The sequence below is a fragment of the Pomacea canaliculata genome, linkage group LG2, assembly GCF_003073045.1.
Source record: "Pomacea canaliculata isolate SZHN2017 linkage group LG2, ASM307304v1, whole genome shotgun sequence".
NCBI classification, from domain to species: Eukaryota; Metazoa; Mollusca; class Gastropoda; order Architaenioglossa; family Ampullariidae; genus Pomacea; species Pomacea canaliculata.
In genome coordinates, this window is record NC_037591.1 from 28,296,713 (window position 1) to 28,319,892 (window position 23,180).

The following is a 23,180-nucleotide window of genomic DNA, read 5'->3' on the forward strand; positions in this document are numbered from 1 at the left end:
TAGAATAGTAATACATGTATTTTAGAACATAGAGAAGTCCAAAGATTCATAAATAATACCTCTACCCGACCGTACACGAGAACAATTAACTTAAGCATTGATGACTCACTTAGGTCCCTACAAAGGCATGAAAGGTCCTTATAAGGTCCTTAATTGGCACCATACCTGATCCCTGGGAACCCTGTGCTTGTATTTCCTTTCGGTTTTTTCCCTATCGATGGAGATGCCTACTAAAATAGTATACGAGCACCAAAGTCTGGCAACAGTTTCGCAAGAGGTCATGACCTAGAAACTACAATCTCGATATATAATGAGAAGAAGAGCTGTCTCATGGTACGACCACGGATGTATAAAGGATCGCTTTGTGGACGTGTTGTATTATAAGAAGTTTGGACTTGCAAGAATCGCTTTAAACAGACGACAACTGTAGATCCGACTGGTTGCCCTTCAGGTCAGAAGTTTGTTTCGAGTGCTGACAACCGCGGGTTCGAGACCTGAGTGACATTTTAAATTGAGGTGAGACAAAGAGAATATTCATATTTTACCTTGTGTTGCTCAGAGAGATTGGGCGCGGAACCCTTTTCTGAAAAAGACTACAAAGTGGAATAAACATTGTCCTTGCTGTGAACAACTTCGGTTTACTTACAGTAGACTAAAGTCTATGCACTGTGGTGGCACCGTGAATTGTATACACTTTACTGTCTATACATCTCACAGATAACATCATTATATGTAGGTACAAATGTCCCCCACCGAGTTCAAAAAAATTATATTTTGGTTATATACTATATTGGATTAAAACACATGTCCAAATCATAAAATCGTTAAAACTAAAGGCAGAAGCTAGAAAATTAAAACAAAATTTGGAGCAATTTTATAAGATACTTATAGAGAATTATCACATAGCGGTTAACATAAAACTGCTAAGAAATAGTTCGAAGGTGTGGAAACCATGAGTTTAAACAGAATTTTTGTGAGTCAATTTTTGTTTTCATTTGTTCCAATTAATGTTCGCTTGTAGGTGCACAATAAGTTCGTTTCTGCTGTTGTTTTAATGTTGAAGTCATACTGAGAATAACCTTTCGACAACTTTGGCTAGCCAAGCAGAGTACCAGAATGACAGCGACGTACGTAACAATAAGTACCAGCTATGTCAGTGGAAGGCAGCAGACTGCTGAGTTCTTATCTGACCTGTATTGAAGTGAACTTTCGCTAAAGGCAACCGGTATCAACAGCCTATTTTTGAAAGTGTAGACGCATCTGGGTTTTTTTCAGTTTTTGGTTTCTTTTTTATCTTTGAACTTAGTGTGCCACGTATCTATATTTCTTGCCAGTGAAATGTCCCTTTATCTGAGAGTTCATGGGACGAAACCATGCGGTCTGGCACGAGTGTTCTCAAATGACATTGAACTCGGGCAACATTGTTTGTTTATTCCAAGAAACATTTGTAAGGATTAGCTTGATTCACTTAATATACATTTCCATAACAATATACATCACAATATAGATTCTGTGTGTATCAATGTAAATGCAATTTTATTTGTCCAGCCCTGCTGTCTTGGCCACACACTCCAGTATGTCTATCCTGTACCTCGCATTAATTGGCTTTACATCGCTGCTGGTGCATGTTACATCCACCCCTATCATCAAGGCCCCTTGGGGGAGCATCCAGGGAGTAGAAGTACAAGGTCGTGGACGGCAAAAAGATGAACGGGTATCTGGGTATTCCGTTTGCCGTGCCCCCTACAGGCAAACTCCGTTGGCAGAAACCGCAGCCCACCCCGGGCCAGGAGACGGGAAGGTGTTTGTGGCCACATCCCTGCTACCGGCCTGTTCTCAGGAACTGCCAGGCATCGGGGTGTATAATGGTACAAGCGAGGACTGCCTGACCCTCAACGTCTTTGTACCTATCGGTGGTGACGTCACGTCCGGTGCTCTCAAACCCGTCATGGTGTGGATTCACGGAGGCGGATTTATTATGGGGGATGCTGCTTCCTTCAGGTAGTGTGCCACTAGGCTATAGTTGTAGATAAAAGATTATTGGTTGAAGAAACGAAAGGTAATGCAGGGTACACGTTCATGTACACACGTGTCCACAAATCTGTATTTCACGTTCTTTCTCTCACCCCAGACCGACGAAGCTGGTGGCGGACTATGACGTCATCGTGGTGACCATCCAGTACCGCCTGGGCGTGTTTGGCTTTCTCTCCACGGGTGACGCCACATCCCCGGGTAACTACGGGCTGTGGGATCAGCGCCTGGCCTTAATGTGGGTGAAGGAAAACATCCGGGCCTTTGGCGGCGACCCTGACCTGGTGACCATCTTTGGGGAGTCGGCGGGTGGCATGAGCGTAGGTTACCATGTCATCAGTCCAGTCTCCACGGGCCTGTTTAAGAGGGCTATCGCGCAGAGTGGCAGTCCATATGTACTAAGTTGCTATGCAGACAAAGCCGCCATTCAGTTCCGGAACCTAGCCGTCGCCGTAGGCTGCGCCTCGGAGGCCGAAGTCGCACGGACGAGCTCCGTTGAGCTGCTGGATTGTCTGAAGGCGTGGCCAGGGACAAACTGATCAACAAGACACTGTCCATGTCCAGGGAGTCGGTGTTCGCTGTACCCTTCTCCGTGCGTGCCGACGGTGAGGTACTCTACCTCAGAGAAAAAGATTTCCCGAAAACCATACAAATTAAAATAAGGAACACTGGTTTCATAAAGGAAAAAAAAAATTATTTTCTTTCATGAATGTAGTCTCTAATTTGTAATCTCATTTCAAGTGAGATATAGAATGCTGCATCTTCGAAAAGTCATAGAGAAAATCACGTTAGGCAGCTAGAATCTTTTAATGGGATACAGAAAGGACACATAGAAAAAAACCCATTTACGAAACGGATCTGTTTGGGAAAGGAAGTAATTGTAACTTTTCCACTATAGACGTTGGTTCCCTTTATTGATAAAACTGACGGTTGTTAGCCGTTGATCTACACGACTTTTCGATGCAACAAAACTGGTCGACTCAAGCTATGAAACGCATCTCTATTGGTCCCCTTTTCGACAGGCATTAACCTACTCAGGTGTCGCTGGACAAAAGCTTAACCCGCAGTGTATTTCTTGCACAGGTGAGTTTCTGCCGGATACACCTGGCAGACTGATAAAGGACGAGGGTCGCATGGCATCAGCAGGGGCTGGGGAGGTGGACATCCTGATGGGTTTCAATAACAACGAGGGAGCGCTGCTGATGTTACTGCCCTACCTTTTCCCCGGCATCACGATGGAGGGCTTGCAGAACACCGCATTCTTTAGAGAGTTCCTTCAGATGTCCTCCAGCTGTCTCAACCACGGTCAGCCCAGCGTACTAGCTGCCAAGGTGCGTGTCTGGATGTGTCAGAGATCTCTAAACTCTTTTATCTGTTGCTGTACGGATGGGGAGGAGCAGAACACACAACACCTCCGCTCCCCATAGTATGCAGTTTGCAGATTAGGTGTCTTGCTTTTGGATATCATGCTTTTTCGAATTCTTTACACTTTGAGATCATATTATAGTGCATAGATGAAAACTGTGAATGAAAGAAGTTCCAACACACAACACACAGCCAGCCAGAGTGTCTCATCTTTATACGACTCACTAGAAAATTTAATGAAGGCTGAAAATCTGAGTGCTATACGATACGCTTTCATTTTCCAGGCCTTGGAGTTTTTTTATCGGGAGTTTGACGCCTTCACGGAAAAGCCTGTGTCGCTGGACCGTTTCATGGAGCTGTACGCCGACACCATGTTCACGGTACCTGCCTGTGCGCTGGATTCGACAGCTGGTCGCACAGCCACACACCGCCCGGCGCTACTTGTACTTCTTTGACCACGACCTCAGCTTCAACCAGGGCGGTCCGGCTCCCGGCATGCACCACGGAGACGACGTGCTGTTTGAGTTCGAGGCCATCACCCAGTCTCCCGTGCTAGTGGGCAAGACGGGGCCTTTCACACCAGAAGAAGAAAAGCTGTCGTCCGATTTCCTGGCCATTTTGACTGATTTCGCCAGAACAGGGTAGATATGCCAGCGCACGTGAACGTGAGTTTGTCGTGTTTGTGTCATTGTAAAGCGTACAGCAAGTAAATGATCTAAGCTTTTGATAGCCAAACGGCCAAAGTCTGCTTTTAGTTCTGACACGTTTGTTCTTGACCCTCACGTTGACACAGAGTCTTAGTGAGTGGGTGGAACGGTGGGCGATTTTGTGTGTGTGAGAAAAAGAGAGAAGGAAGTAGAAATGAAAAGTTACCATGTCTTTGTTGCTGCAGAAGGAAACTCTTGTTTTATTGTGTTCAGTAATCCAAGTGCCTCTCTCGGCGGAAGACTGGGCGGCAACCTGACGGAGTATACGCTAGAAGACGAGGCGTACCTCTCGGTCTCCACCAACCTCAGCGTCCAGCATCATTTGATGCGCAAGCGCGTGGCTGTATGGCTGCAGCTTTTGCCGGAACTTCTGGACTCCAGCTCGCCATCTGCCCAGCAATGGACGACTGCGACAGATCAAGTGAAGGACAAATTTTAACACTAAAACACACACACACACACACACACACACTTAGTTATATATATTTACTATGTGCGTAAACATAAACAAGTGCACACCCTTAATTACCTACTAAACGTGCAAGTGGGAAAGAAGGGGCATCTTTGTCTTGCAACATCACAGTTGATATAAAGAACGACATGGGCATCTGTCAGTACCACAGATTTCATATATGAAGCCTAGCTCATGGTCCTGGCTTAGACACAGATTGAAGCGTCCAGCGTGAGTTTTCGCTTGTTTCATGTCGATGACAACGAAAATAAGCGACTGCCAGGAGGGCTTTTCCTCTTCTCCTTCCTTTCGGTACACCGCACCAGGATATGAAGAAGAGGGTAGCGAAAAGAGGATGAGCCTGACCCACAATTGGCAAGAATGGGAAATAACACTAGCGTTTGTCGGGAACCTGAAGTATACGTCGACATCTTAACCATCAGTTTTTTGTTTGTTTTTTGTTTTTTTTTAATTAACAGATCCTGGCTGTCTTGTTTGAGCATTAATCGCCTTGTGTCTCGTTCGTTCACTGTTTATTTTGAATTTGTACCGATCATATACAGGCTTTTTCTTGTCATCAATCCATAAACAATTTAGTGTAACAATACTGAGGAGGGACTGATTTTAAAACAACGGGAAGCTTTTAGACACATTTGTTCCCGTGCTTAGTTGGAACCTTTTGTTGTTTGTTTGTTCACTAGTGCGAACTTAATTCGATGCTTACGTTCGTTTGCAGTTGACGTCCAAAGCGCCATTGTCGTCGTCCTCGTCCTCGTCATCATCGCCATTGGTAGGATGACCTCGTCACGTGAGGAGTAGGTAGCATAGTTCTTTTGGGCTTTTTTTTTTTAAAAAGCGTGCTCGCTTGTTACGCGACTGTGTACTTGTAGGTAATGTGATCTATGAAGGGTTATGTTCTGTTCCGAAACTTCGCGTGGTTTTAGAAAGCGGCAGTTTATTGTTGTTTTTGTAATTAAGTAAAACTGATTTAGCCTCCAATTTTTATTTGAAATGCTGTGAATCTGATGATTGTCAGAGATTTAAAGTGTGTTGGTGGTGTTGCATGACAACCTGCATTAGAGGATAAGGTGTGGGAAGATTAGCTGATTTGTTTGCAGTTCGTGAAGAGGCCTCTTCATAAAAAGTCATCCCATGTGAGAATATCTCCTTCCCATACCTACCTAAGCAAAAAGTTGAACCAATTACACACTTTCAACAAATAATGCGTATGCGCTGGTCATCACACTGTGGACTTAGAACCTCATTTTTCTTGCTGTTTGCTGTGCAAAGAGATTTAGTTGTTCTCTCCAATCTAGTGAAGCTGCCAGATCATATTCAATATGGATAAAGTGGCCAGCCCAGACACCATTTTTTTTTAAAAAAAACCGTTATTAACCGTACATAATTTTTAATTAATTTCAACTTTTGAAAAACTTCATTTTTCACTGGTCTACAGAAGCCGGCAGGATCAGTAAAAGTGTGAGTGGCATTGCAAAAGGTGATATAGATATAAACACACGCTAATCACTATTCTATCTGACCCACAAATTAATAATAATAATAATATAAAAAATGCACAATTTGTAAAGCGCATACTCACACTCTTAAGGAGCATGCTCTTAGCACTTAAGAACAAGAAATAAACATGGACAGCATACCAGGGACAGGAAAACAAACAACATGAACTATAAAAGAATAAACAACAGTATTAACTAAGAATAAAATCAAATACAGAAAACACAAAGAGGAACCAAATGACAAGAACAAGAGCTGAGAGTAGCATGATATTGCAAAAGAAAGGACTAGCATTATGGGAAAGGTTGTTAGGAGTAATAACAAGGGAAATGCAGATATCCACACATCTACCATATATGTGACCTTGCCTTGTGAATAAGAACATTCCCAACGCTCATTTAAACGGCGTTACAGACTGGCCATTGCGACACCGATGTGGACAAAGAAACCTACATACTTTTCCTTTGAATTGATTTTTTTCCTTCATCTGTTTACAAACTCCGAACATCACGAGTTCTTGCGTTGAGGCCCCATTTAGTCGCAACGTGCCGAGCTCTCCTGATGCACATGATCCTTTGCTGTGACTAACACTAACTTGGACAGCGCTACGTGTTATCGGTGTCCAGGCTCTGCTATAAAACGTTTTGATACGAGGTGTATCCAGACAGTGTTGACCACACTGACACATCGTGCCTCTACCCACGTCTTAGGTCCGTTCCCGCCCCCACCTTCCCTATCTGGGAGTATCCCCTTGTTAGTGACTTGAGACCAACGGACAGCTCTATAATGAACTCAAATATAAATCTGAACAAAGCTGGTAGGTATACGTCTACCCAAAGTCTTCTTCTGGAATTTTTATTAATATGAATAACTCCATTAACTAACCAATTTCCAACATTCTGTCAGTCCAGTATATGTTCAAACTGAATACACACATAAAGACTTACTAAAAATTTATAACTTGACAATAAAGTTAATGAATAACAGTATACACATAATGAATCAAGAATTTTAGTAATGAAATAAAACAAAATTTTTACGATCTTGCATGACGCAATAATAAATTAAAAATTAAAAATCATCAAATACACATCCTCAGTCGAATCACAGCTGTGCACATCCCTCAGGAAAGACAAAGGTTCGCGACAGTAAAATAAACAAATGATTTGATATTTGTCAAGAAAGCTATACTGCTGGAAACAATGGAAAGGCCAGTTGTATAGTTAATTACTGTAACTAAAATGTTACAGCCTGGGCCTCCAGGTTGGGGGTTTTGCTTTGGGCTAACAACCCTTCGGAATGAAACACTTGATGTTGCATAAAAGTTTTGTGGTTTCTTTCATAGGTGCATCTTCTGGGCATCGATGTATTTACTGGCAAGAAATATGCCCATCCACTCACATGTTATCCCCTGTGGTGAAGCGCACTGAATATACAGTAAGTCTGTAATTTTTGCTTGCTACACTCAGGTCAGGCACACTTTTTTTTTTTTTTGTATATGGCATCTGTTTACAGAGCTGGCTGCCTTTCAAGATGTAGCTTTAGTTGCTAGTTCGGTGTAAAATTACGAATTTTTCAATAGCCACACTCAGGAATATGAGTGATGATCTATCTCCTCCAACTGTAGGAATTTTTTAAAGTGCATTCTTTTAGATTGACAAAGAATTCTTTTAAAACTAGAAACAGTCAAGATGTTGACACAAGGACCTTTTAAATGTATCTCCAGAGGTTTAGGAGATAAACATGTTCCCCTGTGAACTTAACACATTTAGATAATAGTTCTTCATATATAAATTTCAGCTAAAATAATATTCATCATATAAGAATATTTTAGTTCATTAAGTTGATGCGTTTCTGAATAAAACTTCAAAATATGTAATAAACCTTATTATTCACACCTGATCGTGCTGTCTTTTATTTTCAAGAAATTGTACAAAAATTGCTTATAGAAGCCATTTTGAGCAATATTGATCATTTAGTAACTTTAAATTTATTTTGTTAAATTTGTATATTTGTAAATTACCCATATAAAAATTTGAATGGTGAAGCGAACATTAAACCTTCAAAATTAACACTCTTTTGCACTACAGACTGTTTTGAAATCAGTATAGTACAATAAAAAAATATAATTGCCCTTTCGGATGAATAATTAAAGTTGTATTGTATTGTAACATTATCTTAACTATACGTGCTATGTGTCAAAGTATAATACATAACAACGTCGCATCAAAACCGCTATTTCATGGAGCTGCCTCTTACTTTAAAGATGACATTTTCAACATGGTGAAAGATTGGACTTTTCAAAAATGGTATCAGTCATCATTTGTATTGTGATCTTTTTGGTACACAGTAATACTCAACACATATATTGAGGCTGGGTAGGAAAAAACTGTGTAATTAATTTATAATCATAAGAATTGCTGTTGGAATCCTAGAGTATGCTACATTATTTGTTTAGTTTCAGACCAGTTAAAGCAGGGAAAATTTTCAAAGAATAACATTTGTTTTAGCACAAAGATACATTTAATATATTGTTTGTGGTGCAGGACACTGTGCTGGAGGCCATGGGTGAAGAATGTGTGGTCAGCTGTAAAAATCTGTCTTCAGACAAGTAAAACTTCTTGGCAGCCACCACTCGTCTATATGCACCTACAATTCTAAAAAAGAAAGAAACCCGAGCTAGACAGTAAACTACTGCATAATCTGACCTTGACACGAATGTGTCGTCTGGTCGCTGTCGTCTGCCTGTCTGTCTTACACTGAAGTTCACGGTACAGCGTGTCTTAGGTAAGTCGTCTAGCTGTCATGCACACCTAGGTTTTGTGTACACCTGTCATTCCTTCGTTTGTGGCACTGTGGTCAGTTCGCGCCTTATGATTAAGATGTGCGTAGTTTGTAACAGCAACACGGGTATCAAAGGTGGCGACCTGCGGCGGAGGGTAGCTCGACCTACAGCGACAGCGGGGTTAACGCGACTAACAGCATGAGCTAACCGATGAGTTTCGCTTTCCCTCGACGACTCGAGGTTTTTATTTCGCTTGCCGACTCAACTTTCATCTCCTTAGCACATGCTACCTTTTCTTAGTTTTGCATCAGTGCGTTCATCTTATTTTCTTTTTTTTTTTTTTTTTGTTTTTGCTTTCCCTATCGATTTCCTACAAACTAGTGCACGAGCACCAAATCCGGTAAGTTTCGCAAGCGCACATGACCTACAAACTTCAATCTGGATATATAATATCGACAAGAAGAGTGTGTTTAGTCGAGCTGTAACAGGGTACGACCACGGACGTATGTAGGATCGCTTTGTGGACGTGTTGTGTTATAAGAAAGTTTGAAGTTGCAAGGATTAGCTTAAACAGGAGCAGTCAACTGTACATCCGACTGGTTGCCCTTCAGGTCCGAAGTTTGTTTCGGTGCTGACAAGTGTGGGCTCGAGACCTGAGTGACAGTTTACACTGAGGTGAGACAAAGAGAATATTCATATTTTATCTTGTGTTGTTCAGAGGGATCGGGCGCGGAACCCTTTTCTGACGAAGGCTGTACCCGTGGAATAAACATTTTCCTTGCTGTGAACAACCTCAGTTTACTTACAGTAGACGCTATACTGTCTATACTTACTGTGCTGGCACCGTGAACTATATGCACTGTACTATCTGTACACCTCACAGCTGACATCGTTATATGTAGGTCAAAGTGTCACCCACCGAGTTCAACAGATTTATAGTTTGGTCATAGACTATATTGGATTAAAACAAATGTGCAAATAATAAAACCGTTAAAACTAAAGACAAGCCAGAAAATTAAAACAAAATTTGGAGCAATTTTATAAGATACTTATAGAGAATTATCACATAGCGGTTAAAATGAAACTGATAAGAAATAGTTTGAAGGTGTGGAAACTTCGTTGTTTATTCCAAGAAACATTTGTAAGGATTACCTTGATTCACTTAATATACATTTCCATAACAATATACATCACAATATAGATTCTGCGTGTATCAATGTAAATGCAATTTTATTTGTCCAGCCCTGCTGTCTTGGCCTCACACTCCAGTATGTCTATCCTGTACGTCACATTAATTGGCTTTACATCGCTGCTGGTGCACGTTACATCCACCCCTATCATCAAGGCCCCTTGGGGGAGCATCCAGGGAGTAGAGGTACAAGGTCGTGGCGGCAAAAAGATGAGCGGGTACCTGGGTATTCCGTTTGCCGTGCCCCCTACAGGCAAACTCCGTTGGCAGAAACCACAGCTTCACCCCGGGCCAGGAGACGGGAAGGTGTTTATGGCCACAACCCTGCTACCGGCCTGTCCCCAGGAACTGCCAGGCGTCGGGGTGTACAACGGTATAAGCGAGGACTGCCTGACCCTCAACGTCTTTGTACCTATCGGTGGTGACGTCACGTCCGGTGCTCTCAAGCCCGTCATGGTGTGGATTCACGGAGGCGGATTTAGTATGGGAGATGCTCCTACCTTCAGGTAGTGAGTCACTCAGCAGCATTTGTAGATAAAAGATCATTGGTCACACAAACGAATAGTGATGCAAGATACACATTCATGTACACACGTGTCCACAAATATGTATTTCACGTTCTTTCTCTCACCTCAGACCAACCAAGCTGGTGGCGGACAATGACGTCATCGTGGTGACCATCCAGTACCGCCTGGGCGTGTTTGGCTTTCTCTCCACGGGTGACGCCACAGCGCCGGGCAACTACGGGCTGTGGGATCAGCGCCTGGCCTTAGTGTGGGTGAAGGAAAACATCCGGGCCTTTGGCGGCGACCCTGACCTGGTGACCATCTTTGGGGAGTCGGCGGGTGGCATGAGCGTAGGTTTCCACGTCATCAGTCCAGTCTCCACCGGCCTGTTTAAGAGGGCTATCGCGCAGAGTGGCAGTCCATATTTACTGAGTTGCTTTGCAGACAAAGCCGCCATGGACTTCCGGAACCTAGCCGTCGCCGTAGGCTGCGTCTCCGAGGCCGAAGTCGCGAGGACGAGCTCCTCTGAGCTGCTGGATTGTCTGAAGGGCGTGGCCAGCGACGAACTGATCAACAAGACACTAGCCATGTCAAGGGAGACGATGTTCGCTTTACCCTTCTCCGTGCGTGCTGACGGTGAGGTCCTGAGGATGCGCATGCACCTTGAAATGTTTTTGTTTTTTGGTAAAGCCCTAGTCGTAGACCTCAATATCAAATGCAATTTGTCGTGATCCCAGTTACAGCATGCAATGAGTCACCAATTTTTTGGAACGCCTTAGTTTATTAGGGTCATTCTGTCGTAAAATCTTTGTTAAAATTTCAAATGAGTGCTCATTTCTATCGTTCCTTTACTGCTGAGAAAAAGATTTCACGAGAACCATACAAATCCAAAAATATTAAGGAACACTGATTGAATAAAGGAAAAAAATGTTGTTTTTAAAAGCTTAACCTGCAGTGTATTTCTTGCACAGGTGAGTTTCTGGCGGATACACCTGGCAGGCTGATAGAGGACGAGGGTCGCATGGCGTTAGCAGGGGCTGGGGAGGTGGACATTCTGATGGGTTTCAATAACAAAGAGGGGTCGCTGCTGCTGTTACTGACCCACCTGTTCTCCGGCTTAACGGTGGAGGGCTTGCAGAGCACCGCATTCTTTAGAGGATTCCTTCAGCTGTCCACCAGCTGTATCAACAACGGTCAGCCCAGCGTACTAGCTGCCAAGGTGCGTGTCGGAGATCTCTAATCTCTTTTATCTGTTGCTGTATAGATGAGGCTGAGCACAACACACAACACATCCACTCCCAAAAGTATGCAGTTTCGCAGATTAGGTGTCTTGCTTTTGAATATCATGCTTTTTCGAATTCTTTCCCCTTTGTGGTCATATAGTGCATAGATGAAAACTGTGGACTTGAATGAAAGAAGTTTCAACACACACACACACACAGCCAGCCAGAGTCACACATCTTTATCTATACGAATTCACTAGAAAATTAAATAAAGAATGAAAATCTGAGTGCCAGATGATATGCTTTCATTTTCCAGGCCTTGGAGTTTTTTTATCGGGAGTTTGACGCCTTCACGGAAAAGCCTGTGTCGCTGGAGCGTTTCATGGAGCTGTACGCCGACACCATGTTCACGGTCCACGCCGTGCGCTGGATTCGACAGCTGGTCACACAGCCACACACCGCCCGGCGCTACTTGTACTTCTTTGACCACGACCTCAGCTTCAACCAGGGCGGTCCGGCTCCCGGCATGCACCACGGAGACGACGTGCTGTTTGAGTTCGAGCCCATTTCCGAGTCCTTCGCGCTAGTGGGCAAGACGGGGCCTTTCACACCAGAGGAAGAAAAGCTGTCGTCCGATTTCCTGGCCCTTTTGACTGATTTCGCCAGAACAGGGTAGATATGCCAGCGCACCGTGGGTTTGTCGTGTTTGTGTCATTGTAAAGCGTACAGCGAGTAAATGATCTAAACTGTTAGCTAAACGGTCAAGTCTGCTTTTTTTTTTTTTTTTTTTGTTCTTGACCGGCATGTTGACACATCAGTCTTAGGGAGTGGGTGGATCGGTGGGCGATTTTGTGTGTGTGTGAGAAAAAGAAAGAGGGAGGTAGAAATGAAAAGTTACCATGTCTTTGCGCTGCAGAAGGAAACTCCTGTTTTATTGTGTTCAGTAATCCAAGTGCCTCTCTCGGCGTAAGACTGGGCGGCGACTTCTCGGAGTATACGCTAGAAGACGAGGCGTACATCTCGGTCTCCACCAACATCAGCGTCCAGCATCATGTGATGCGCAAGCGCGTGGCTGTATGGCTGCAGCTTTTGCCAGAACTTCTGGCCGCCAGTTCGCCACCTGCCCAGCAACGGTCGACTGCGACAGATCAAGTGAAAGACGAATTTTAACACTAAAACAAACGCACGCGCGCGCGCACACACACACATATAGTCACTATATGTGCGTAGACATATACAAGTCCACAGCCTCTCAAAACTCATGGGAAGAAAGTTGGGCCCTCGTGGGTTTTGGAAGATGGGCCCTCTCAGGTACCCCTGCTGGGAATTCCCACGAGTTCCCATTTTTTTTCCCCACGAAATCCCCACCAACCTTACCACGAGAGCCCCACAGCAAACCCACCAATCGCCCATGATCATTTGTCGTTTGCCACAAAACCCCCATCAACCTCCCCCGCCCCCGCTCGCTGTATCCCTCACCCTATCTCACACTTTTACTCACACTGGCACACCATGAAGAAAACATTCAACAGCTTTTCAAAATCTCTTTGTTTTCTCACAACGTACAAATAGTAGGCAAGAGATATGATAAAACAATTTTATTATTTACAACAAAATCTATTTTAACAGTTTACATTATCTAAAGCATTAAAGTTCATTGTTTTTGAACATGCAACAAGCATTCATCCAATTATTTACATAAAATTACAGTCAATAATCTTTTACCACATGATGAAACTTATTTTTGAGATAATTATTTATAGCAAAGTCAAACAATTTATTCCCATTAACAGGGCTTCTGCTAAGGCTAAATTCTTTGGGGTCCCAGGGACCCCTTCTTCAGATTTTAATGAAGGGACCCCAACAGAAATTGAAGGGCCTCCAAACTTTAATGCGTACTGTATGCAATTTTTTGCGTAAGCAGAAGCCCTGATTAAAGATAATTAGAAAATGTGACCACAAAAATCAATCCATGAGCGGTGGAATCCCTGTAGAAAAAAAGCGAAAAAAAATCAAGTGTATTTACGCATTTTGATTTTTGCTATGTATGTAGAACAAACCTCTCACATAGATGAAATCTTAAAGTTTTCATAAATCTACTAATTACTAACGAGATTACAAGAAGTCAAATAAAAAGATATTAAATGTTATTGTCTTGATGGCCATTTGTGTGTATAAGAAGTTTTAGATGCTATGTGAAAGTAGACAATTTATCTTTAGATGAAAAGGTAAGGTAAATAGGCCTACTGAATAAATCCACAAAGAATAAATAATGCTCACGTTAATGATTTAAACTTGACAAACTGATTGTTGTAATTCCACTCATCATTAGATGGCATCGCCCTTCGACTCGGTCCTCAATCCATGTCTCTTGCATCCCCAAACAATTTACGGCCAATGCCATCCACTTCTGCTTCCGATGTAACGGGAAAAAAAGAAAAGAAGAAGACTGCAGCTGTGCACAAAAGGAAATTGTAAGGCAGACTTAAATACTATTGTACACAATAATTAATTTGTAAATGTAGAGAAAATAATACTTAGATTCACTATTTTTTTAAAAATTAATCGGAAACTTTATGCTTTTAAGTACAGATTGACGTACAACTCAAAGAAATCAAAACCAAACAAACACTACGCACCAATTAATATACTTCTCAGCTGAAGTGACTGGAAACTTTTTTCCCTTGGTTCCACTGAAATTGTAATTTTGAGCCAGCTCTGAAGAAAACAGCCGTTTTAAAATTCAGCCTCTACTGTGGAGCCGACATTTAAGAAAAGTAGATCACTGTCGATTGAGTTATTTCGATTATAATATACCAGCTAAAACTCTTCAATTTCAAAAGGACAATAGATGCTAATATTTCGTCTTGAGCTGCGCCACTGTCTAGCTGCAGCACAGCAGAAAAAATACTGTCATGGGCGGTATGTTGTTTTGCTGCTGCTGGCGACAATGACGTCAGCGTCTTGCGACCTCGCACACGGGACTAACCTTGATGAGAGAGGTTCGTGACAATGCATTTAATTCAAATGATTACCAGTGTCTAAAAGCTTTGATAGAATTGATGACAATGCAATCGCGAGAAGAGCTAAGTGGTCCTTGCTACTGCACAATTTAAAGCGTCAAGCAGTTGCATGACCAAACAGATATTTGTATCTCATGGTGTCACTGTTTCTGAACCCTGCTCCAGTTTTCCAGTGCGTAAGGTGTGGAACTTCTCCCAGCTTTAGGGAAAAGGTGACAAAGGGGAGGGAGGCATGTGATGCTGTCTACCTAGGTGTCAGACTTTAAAGTCCCTCTTATAGTACAGCTTAGCTTCAGAAGGCAATCTCCCTACCTTTTAGAGGCGATACTCCTTTAGAAAAGTAAATACTGAGCTTCAAAGGTAGTAAAAAAAAATGTTGTTTTATTATTATTACAGATTGTGTGAAGTTTGAAAGGTAGGAAGCATTACTTGCTTCGAAAGTTCACTTTTACAATAAGGAGTAGCTCATTATTTGGTGAAGTATACCGATGCAATGATCAAAGGAATCATTTAATTTTGATGTTAATGTAGAAAAATGGTTTATCAGCGTTTAGACACCACCCTTTGAGGTGAGATTTCAAAAACATTTGTTTCTGCATTAAAAAACCCAAACCCAAACTGAGCAGTGTTAAATCATTGTTGTCAAACGTTCAAGTGATACTGGCGCCGTTTATATTTTAGATATATATATATCAACGGGTCCTTGTGTTCTAGGGGACTGCCTAGTTTATCTGTTGGTAGAAACGAGTGGGCAAACCAACGGGTCAAGCGGGTTATCTCTCAACCTCACTCTGATTGGTCCTTTATACCCAACCACACGTCAAGCAGTTGCCATGACCAAACAGATATTTGTATCTCATGGTGTCACTGTTTCTGAACCCTGCTCCAGTTTTCCTGCGCATAAGACGCGGAACTCCTTCCAGCTTTAGGGAAAAGGTGAGAAAGGGAGCAGGTATGTGGTGCTGTCAGCCCTAGGTGTCAGACTTTAAAGTCCCTCTTATCGTACAGCTTAGCTTCAGACCCAAGCACACGTGCTCAGGTTGGGTTCTCTGTTCAGCTATCTCTGTAGCTGCATTCAGTTTGCTGCATTTCCTTACATCTGTCGTCCTCTGCGTTTTCGCTTGTTATCGTCGATTTCGAGACTTGTCAGGTAAGTGATGTAGCTTTTATCGTCGTCCGGCTAGCTATATACCACAGGTAGCGAACCAATTTCAGTTCTTTAAACAGACAGAGAAAAAGCCGCACTTGTTTTAATGTAGAAAGGTGCAACAAAAATCAGATGCAGGTGTTCGTGAACAAGCAAGCATCGTATGCATTACGGGTGCAATTACTCTAATGGTCTCCTCTGTCATACGTTGTGACGAGCAGCAAATATATTTTAATTCAAGGTATTTGTCGACATATTTTTGTTTTTCTACGTCAGCCGATTCGTCTATTCATTAACCAGTTGCAAAGCTGCAGGAGATTAGTTTAAAAACACTACACTAGAGCAGTGCATTTGTGAACAAAGGAGATGTAGAATTAATTAAAAGAGTCCGCAGATTATCGTTTCGCTAGGCAAGATTTTCTAATGTCTGTAATTATCAGATATTTCTGCTTACACCGTTGGAAAGGTGCCCCTTGAATAACCTAAAACCTCCTGATGTTACATCGCTTGATCGTCTAAGAGATTTTATTTAAAACCCGGATGTCTAAAAGCAAACAAAAAAATGTTACTGTGGAATCACTAAGATTGCTGCACAAAGATTCCCGGAAAAAGGTTTTGTGGTGACCTATATCTCACGAGGATCGCTTCAAAAGTTAGCTTTGGGATTTCATAAGTATGGCACCAAGTACAATGTACTTCGAAGACAGGTACAAACGTTCGAAGATTTTCTACTTGGAATTTCTATGCATGCGTGTGTGCGTGTGGACTTTGCGCCTACGTCATAATGTATGTGTATGCTCTGGACCCTTACATGCCTGGGTTGCTCTCGACTATTACTTGTCATTTTTCTCTCCGTGCTGAACGCACACGCCACGAATATAGGACGTAAGAGAGGAAAAAAAAAAGATAAGTTATTTAACAAATAAGATGTAACAAATACTACACATTCTAATTTGAACTGCCTGTTTAAACAGTTACAGTATAATGTGCACTATGCTGAAGAAAGGTGGGCTCATAGTTTTTGTTGTAATATCGGCTTATTGGCAACAGACTCTCCCTGTCAGGTGCTTAGGGCAGGCGGACGAGGCATCTGCCTAGGGCCCCGCGCAACCTATTGACGAACGTTACAAATAAATTAATCAGGCTTATGTTTATGTGTATGCACAGACGAGATAACTGAGGAAAAAAGTGACTTTAGCGTGTTAGCTTGAGCACATGACCTTTGCCTCGGCCCTGCGGTGGCTAAGAACGGCCTGCTTTGTGCTGTGTGGTTGTTTGGCGGTCTAGTCATATACTAGACATGAAGCACAATACCATATAGTCATACATGGCATAACGACGATAAGGTCAAGCGAGAGACTGCATATACTCATGTGTCCCGAGATTACAGTCCATTATAACTACAGTCATACAATATGAGGTCGGTCGTTTATTTAACGTACATTGAAACATTCCTAGCGCTTAGTGACTAACCCTGACCCTAACCCTAACCCTGATGGTCCTATATTATAATGTAGGGGGCACCTCTCGCCTAGTAACATCGTAGGTGTCGCAACGTCTCATTACTCATGTGTATGAGGTGATGCTGGTGTAAACAAACCTACTGCTCTGACAGTTGCACAATAGCTCACAAAATAATATACAATGCATAATAATTCTTAATAAGAATACTAAACAACTATGTCTTGGCTTGACGAAATCCCTAAACAACAAATTTCTCACAACGTATCTCTGTATGATCGTATATTGCTGAATCCTAATTTTCTAAGTGCCGTTCTTTCAAATATCACAAAAGCAATAATTTAAGAGTAAAAGAACAAAGTGACCAACATTTTATGCACGCCTACCAAGTTAGCATGTCTGTTGCGCCATATTGGCGACAGCGACTGAAGGCTGAACGAAAGATTGTACTACGACTGCTGATGTAAAGGAACCAGCTTCGGGGTCTGAAGAACAGCCTCGTGGAAATGAACCCCGAGTAAAGACGATAACAAGCCAAGCGACTAACAGGCAAAAAGAAAAAAAAATATCGTGTGGCTTGCCTCTCAGTTAAATGTTTTTAAACTCGACCACTGTACCATCTCAAGAACTTTGTTGTGTTGCATCGTGACCTAATAGCCGCATGTTGCAGAGAAGGAAACAGCGGGACAAGTGATAGCAAGTTGCACAGATGTCATCTTAGATGCTATCTAAAGCTGAGTGACGAATCTAGTCACCTGTCCTCTCTATAACTCCTCTCCCAATTCCCATCGAGCTTCTGGCCCTGGCTGTAGCGGCGACGATGACGCGCACACGCACGCTCTACGATCCCTGCAGTCAGCAACAACTCTCGTCTGCACACTAACATACTAAACTAGAAAACCAAGCACAAAAAAAATTTCTCCAACCTTGATTTTTTTTAACAATAAAAACTCTTTCATCTTCCATTATAACCGTTCTTAACTGGACAAATATTGTCAACTTTTAATTAAACAATCAAGGAAAAAACTGGAGGAGCGGTTCGCCAAGTTTAGCAAAATGTTTACATGACGGTTAATTAAAACGTTTGCTAAACGTATTCAAAATATTTTTCTGGTTAATTCAGCACAAACATTAGCAAGTGCTTCGGAAAAGGCAGGAGATCCTACGAGTAACAGTCTAGTCAACTGGTCAGCCTTTTTTTTTTTTCAAATTTCAGGCTCACAGCATCATCGGCGTCGCAACATGGCTGCTTCATCTACCTGGACTGTTCTTATCGTCGCTTTGATGCAGCTTTTTGGTGACGTCATTTCCGCTCCTGTCATCAGAGCCCCGTGGGGGACTATCCGGGGGGTAGAAGTGCAGGGCCGTGACGACAGGAAGATGAGCGGGTACCTGGGTATTCCTTTCGCTCTGCCTCCCACAGGCAAACTCCGTTGGCAGAAACCGCAGCCACATCCCGGACCAGGAGAAGGGAAGGTGTTTGAGGCCACCACCCTGCTACCGGCCTGTCCTCAGGAAGTCCCATGGATGGGGGTGTACAACTGGTACAAGCGAGGACTGCCTGACCCTCAACGTCTTTGTGCCTATCGGTGATGACGTCACGTCCGGAACCCTCAAGCCGGTGATGGTGTGGATTCATGGAGGAGGATTCAGAGTTGGCGACGCAGCGTCATACAGGTAGATAAGCTGTAAGGTAGATCTCCCATTAGTGAAAACTATTTTCGCCTAAGTTGTGGGCGGGTGTTGCACACTTTACTATCACCACAACACTCGGAGAAATTTCATTTTGACATTCTGTTTGACTCCCCAGTTGTACTTTCACGTTCTGTTTGACTTTCAGCTATACTCTCACGAGAAAAGTGGAATAACGGGAGAAAAGCCATGACTTACAACTGCAGTTTATATATTTCTGACCACTTGTTGTACACCATAGATACAGGAAAGAACTAAAACCATGGCACACACGCAGTGTAGGTCTCTGGCTCTCTGTCTATTATTTGTCCATTGCCATCTACAGATTTCTCTGTTTCTCACTCCAGACCAACCAAGCTGGTGGCAGACAATGACGTCATCGTGGTGACCATCCAGTACCGCCTGGGTGTCTTTGGCTTTCTCTCCACAGGTGACGCCACAGCGCCGGGTAACTACGGGCTGTGGGATCAGCGCCTGGCCTTAGTGTGGGTCAAGGACAACATTAGAGCCTTTGGAGGTGACCCTGACCTGGTGACCATCTTTGGGGAGTCGGCGGGTGCCATTAGCATAGGTATCCACGTCATCAGTCCGGCCTCCAACGGGTTGTTCCAGCGGGTGATAACTCAGAGCGGAAGTCCCTACATGCAACGCTGCTTTCCCGAGAACTACAGCAACAAGATCAAGGAGCTGGCCTCAGCCTTGGGTTGTTCCTCAGACCCCGGAACCTCATTCACCACGATGCTCGACTGTCTGCGAGGCAAGAGTGTAGAGGAGTTAACTCACGCGGAGACGATCCTGTCACAGACACACAATACCGACTTTGTGTTCATGCCCCGTGTTGACGGTAAGAAATAGCGGATCGCCAAGGAGGCTGCTGCAAAGTGAGCGGAAAGATTTGGTCTGTAAAGAAGGGAAAGTTAAAATTTCCTTAGAGACATTTTACTGCACAGTCGAGTACACCACCCTGTGAGCACCGCTGTCCATTTTCTGTATCGCCAGGAAATGTAGGATCACCCAAGTCACCCTCTAATTAGCTCAGATTCCGCGGATCCAGAAAGATAACCTAAAGTGTTATCCTATTAAAGGCCCAATATAACCTTGGTGATGTTGTAGTGTTAACCTTCAATTACAAACCGAATAAATAAAAATAGTCGTTTTCTTAGATTAATGCAAGACTTAAGTCTCATACCGAAAGAAATAAAATAATTTAAGATTGTGTGTACTGAATAAACCGAACATTAGAAAAATACTTTTAGAAAAAGTGCATAAACCAGGTGAAGAGAACTAGAGCCTATAATGTAGCAAGAAAGTCGAAAGTTGTGGTCTGTTTAAAAAAATGTGCCCTCGACAATAAACCGCATTATGAAGCTGGCGTCATCATGTTTTTTTCAATTCTTGGACTTCTGTAAGACGATTATTGCAGATTTACATCTCTCATATTTGTCTGTAACTCGGCACTTTTGGTCTAGTCCTCGAGTTCTACGAGAGCTTATAAAATACGTTCTGTGTGTGTGTGTGTATATTAAAGATTACAGAAGATATATCTGTTTGTCTCAGGTGAACTTTTGTTGGACAACCCTGGGAGGCTGATGGCAGACGAAGTTCATATGGCATTAGCAAATGTAGGGAAGGTCGACATCCTGAATGGCTTAATGATCAGGAGGGGGCAGTGATGCTGTTTTTTCTCAGCCTTAAACCCGTCCAGGACATGCACAGCGTGACATTCTTCCGTCATGTCCTCGACACCTGGATGAGTTGCGCCGACCTGGGGCCGGCCAGTGGCGTGGCCTCCAAGGTTTGTCTCTTACTCTGCTTCACAGGCAGCATGTGTGTGTGTGTGGATTTTTTTCTCCTGTGCAGTTTGAAAGTAGAATCATATTCCCTATCCATACTGTTTATTTTGTTCGATTACACGCAGTGTCATTTGTGGCACAGCTGCTACTGGTATTTAATTTTAATGCAAAATAATGTTAATTGGAGAGAAAGTGATCGTTGCCAGTTGCTTTCTTGGACAAAGTATCGTATAGAGTACAATGTGTGTGTGTGTGCGTGCGTGCTTGCGTGTGTGTGTGTGTGAAGGTTAAATAAAAACAAAAGAATGAAGAAAATAAGAGATGTCCGGAGGGGAAGCATAAGGGGTCGAAGCGAAAAAAAAGAAAGACACTAGACACGATTCAGGACATAGACAATGATAAGAAACTGTTGCTTATTATGGCTTGCTTATATTGTGTCCGTTCTCAGGTGTTAGAGTTTTTCTACCGCGGGCCAGACGCCTTCACTAACAAGTCTGTCCCTCTCGATACTTTGGTTCAAGTGTACGGTGACGCTCTGATAAGTGCACCTTGCTTGGCGTGGATTCGAACTCTTGCCGACCAGCCACACACCGGTGGGAGGTATCTCTATTGGTTGAACCATGATCTCAGTTTTAACCGGGCTTACCCCGTCCAGGGTACTCACCATGGAGATGAGTTGCTGTTGGAGTTTGATTTAATCTCAGATGCGATGTGTTTTACCAGCAAGAGAGGTCCACTTACACCAGAGGAAGAGAAGCTGTCCTCGGACTTCGTATCCATGTTGGCTGACTTTGCCAGAACTGGGTGAGTCTCCCGGAAAGTAGAGAAGAGGATTGTGAAACCGGGCCCCTTTGTTTGGATACACCGGAATATATAAAAATGTTACTGCAATTTACTTTTACTAATAACAAAACATAACTTGCATGATTTGACGAAACTTTCTGATTTTCAACGTCTTCAACGAGTTTCTCGCCTTCTCTCTTGTATCTTTCTTTTAAGTCTGCATCTGTCTTTGTTCTCGCTTCTCTTTTCCATTCTGCCTTTGCTGCTCGAAAATTCACCCGTATGACATACATGTCTTCCCAGAAATCCAAGCGTCCACCTGAGATCGTCTCTGGGCGAAGACATACCGCAGTTCACGAGTCAAGGCGAGGCGTACCTCTCCCTCTCCACCAATCCCAGCATTCAACATCACGTGATGCGCGAGCGCCTGGCTGTGTGGCTGCAGCTTTTACCGGAAGTGAAGAAGTCTATCAATCAGCTGACTCAGCAAACTGCACAAGAACGCGTGAAGGACGAACTGTAAAACACATCCGCATGTTCTTATGAATATTCGTTTTATCATTTGTATTCAAAATCCTTATGCTTTCGGCTACTATGCAGATCGTCGTCAATCATCCATATCCTTTCTTTTGTATGTTAGCTACGTGTATGAAGACAATTGTCGAAAAGTCAGTTTTTTAAAAAAATCTGTTTTATCGCTTACATCCAATAATATTTCACTTTTACTTTACATATTTTAATTCCTTGTATTTTTGTTCATTCGTTGATTCATATATTCATTCGTCCCTGGACTAGTATCGACTGTTGAGGTTAGTATATGGATCTTAGCATGATCTTGTTTATGCTGTGCTAAATTTTGCATGATGATAAAATACAGCACAGTAAACAATTTCAAATAACAAAAGTACTTAGAAATGAATATTTGCGAGCTTTTAGTTCCTTTACTGTTAGCAAAATAAACGGAAATAGAAAAATGTTACTGCAATCTAATCAGCATGCACGCTCACAGAAACATCAGAATACTAAAAAAATCTACTATTGTGTCAAAAAGGAGTAAAGAAATAAAAATAAACGAAGAAAATTGCATGATTGACATACCGTAAGTAAGACTGGAGAAATGGTGTACGTGTCACACAAAAATTTAAATTTCTAAAACACAGCTTTCATGCCAAGTGTTTGTTCACACTGTGTTTCTATTAATTCACTCAGCTCTGAATAAACACTGTCCCTGTATGCAATAAAGCACAAAATGTTACAGCGGCTTCCTGGATTAAATCCTAATAAAACTTCGCCACTGAGATATGTTTTCACGATGCTCTCGCTCTACATGAAGAGAACCTGGCGGGAAAAACGAGTTTCGTCCCCTTAAGCCAATCGCTGAGCGCCTTTCTTTTCGTTACCATGGAAAGTTCAGTATCGGATTCTCCCTTTGGCTACTGACTTTCCTACACATAAATATGATCACACAGTGATAGCCTGAGCCTCTCGGGCTCCGGGATCATATCCTAA

The 23,180-nt window shown here is 42.8% G+C and overlaps 3 protein-coding genes across 7 annotated transcripts; all 3 read left to right on the forward strand.

Moving 5' to 3' along the window:
• Positions 1–318: 318 nt before the first annotated feature.
• On the forward strand, positions 319–13,614 carry LOC112557751 (cholinesterase 2-like). 5 transcript variants are annotated; one of them, XM_025227768.1, is made up of 6 exons: positions 319–516; positions 1,549–2,001; positions 10,680–11,185; positions 11,521–11,768; positions 12,089–12,444; positions 12,717–13,614. In XM_025227768.1, exons 2-6 carry the CDS (start codon positions 1,577–1,579, stop codon positions 12,940–12,942), a joined length of 1,761 nt encoding a protein of 586 aa, XP_025083553.1. In that variant the 5' UTR covers positions 319–516; positions 1,549–1,576; the 3' UTR covers positions 12,943–13,614. The 5 variants fall into 5 exon arrangements, with proteins under 5 accessions (XP_025083553.1, XP_025083551.1, XP_025083552.1 ...); XM_025227766.1 differs by lacking the exon at positions 1,549–2,001 and adding an exon at positions 10,097–10,549 and having other exon boundaries at positions 321–516; XM_025227767.1 differs by lacking the exons at positions 319–516; positions 1,549–2,001 and adding exons at positions 8,681–8,856; positions 10,097–10,549.
• LOC112557754 (cocaine esterase-like) lies at positions 3,115–5,553 on the forward strand. The gene is made up of 4 exons (XM_025227779.1): positions 3,115–3,362; positions 3,681–4,037; positions 4,317–4,524; positions 5,291–5,553. The coding sequence occupies exons 2-4, from the start codon at positions 3,892–3,894 to the stop codon at positions 5,351–5,353; spliced, it is 417 nt and encodes a 138-aa protein (XP_025083564.1). The 5' UTR covers positions 3,115–3,362; positions 3,681–3,891; the 3' UTR covers positions 5,354–5,553.
• A 2,123-nt stretch (positions 13,615–15,737) lies between the features above and the next one.
• Positions 15,738–22,757, forward strand: LOC112557755 (putative inactive carboxylesterase 4). The gene is given in 7 exon segments (XM_025227780.1): positions 15,738–15,945; positions 18,620–18,886; positions 18,888–19,080; positions 19,443–19,939; positions 20,653–20,890; positions 21,337–21,692; positions 21,975–22,757. Coding segments are annotated over 4 exon segments (1,047 nt in total). The 5' UTR covers positions 15,738–15,945; positions 18,620–18,645; the 3' UTR covers positions 20,769–20,890; positions 21,337–21,692; positions 21,975–22,757.
• The last annotated feature ends 423 nt before the right edge of the window (positions 22,758–23,180 follow it).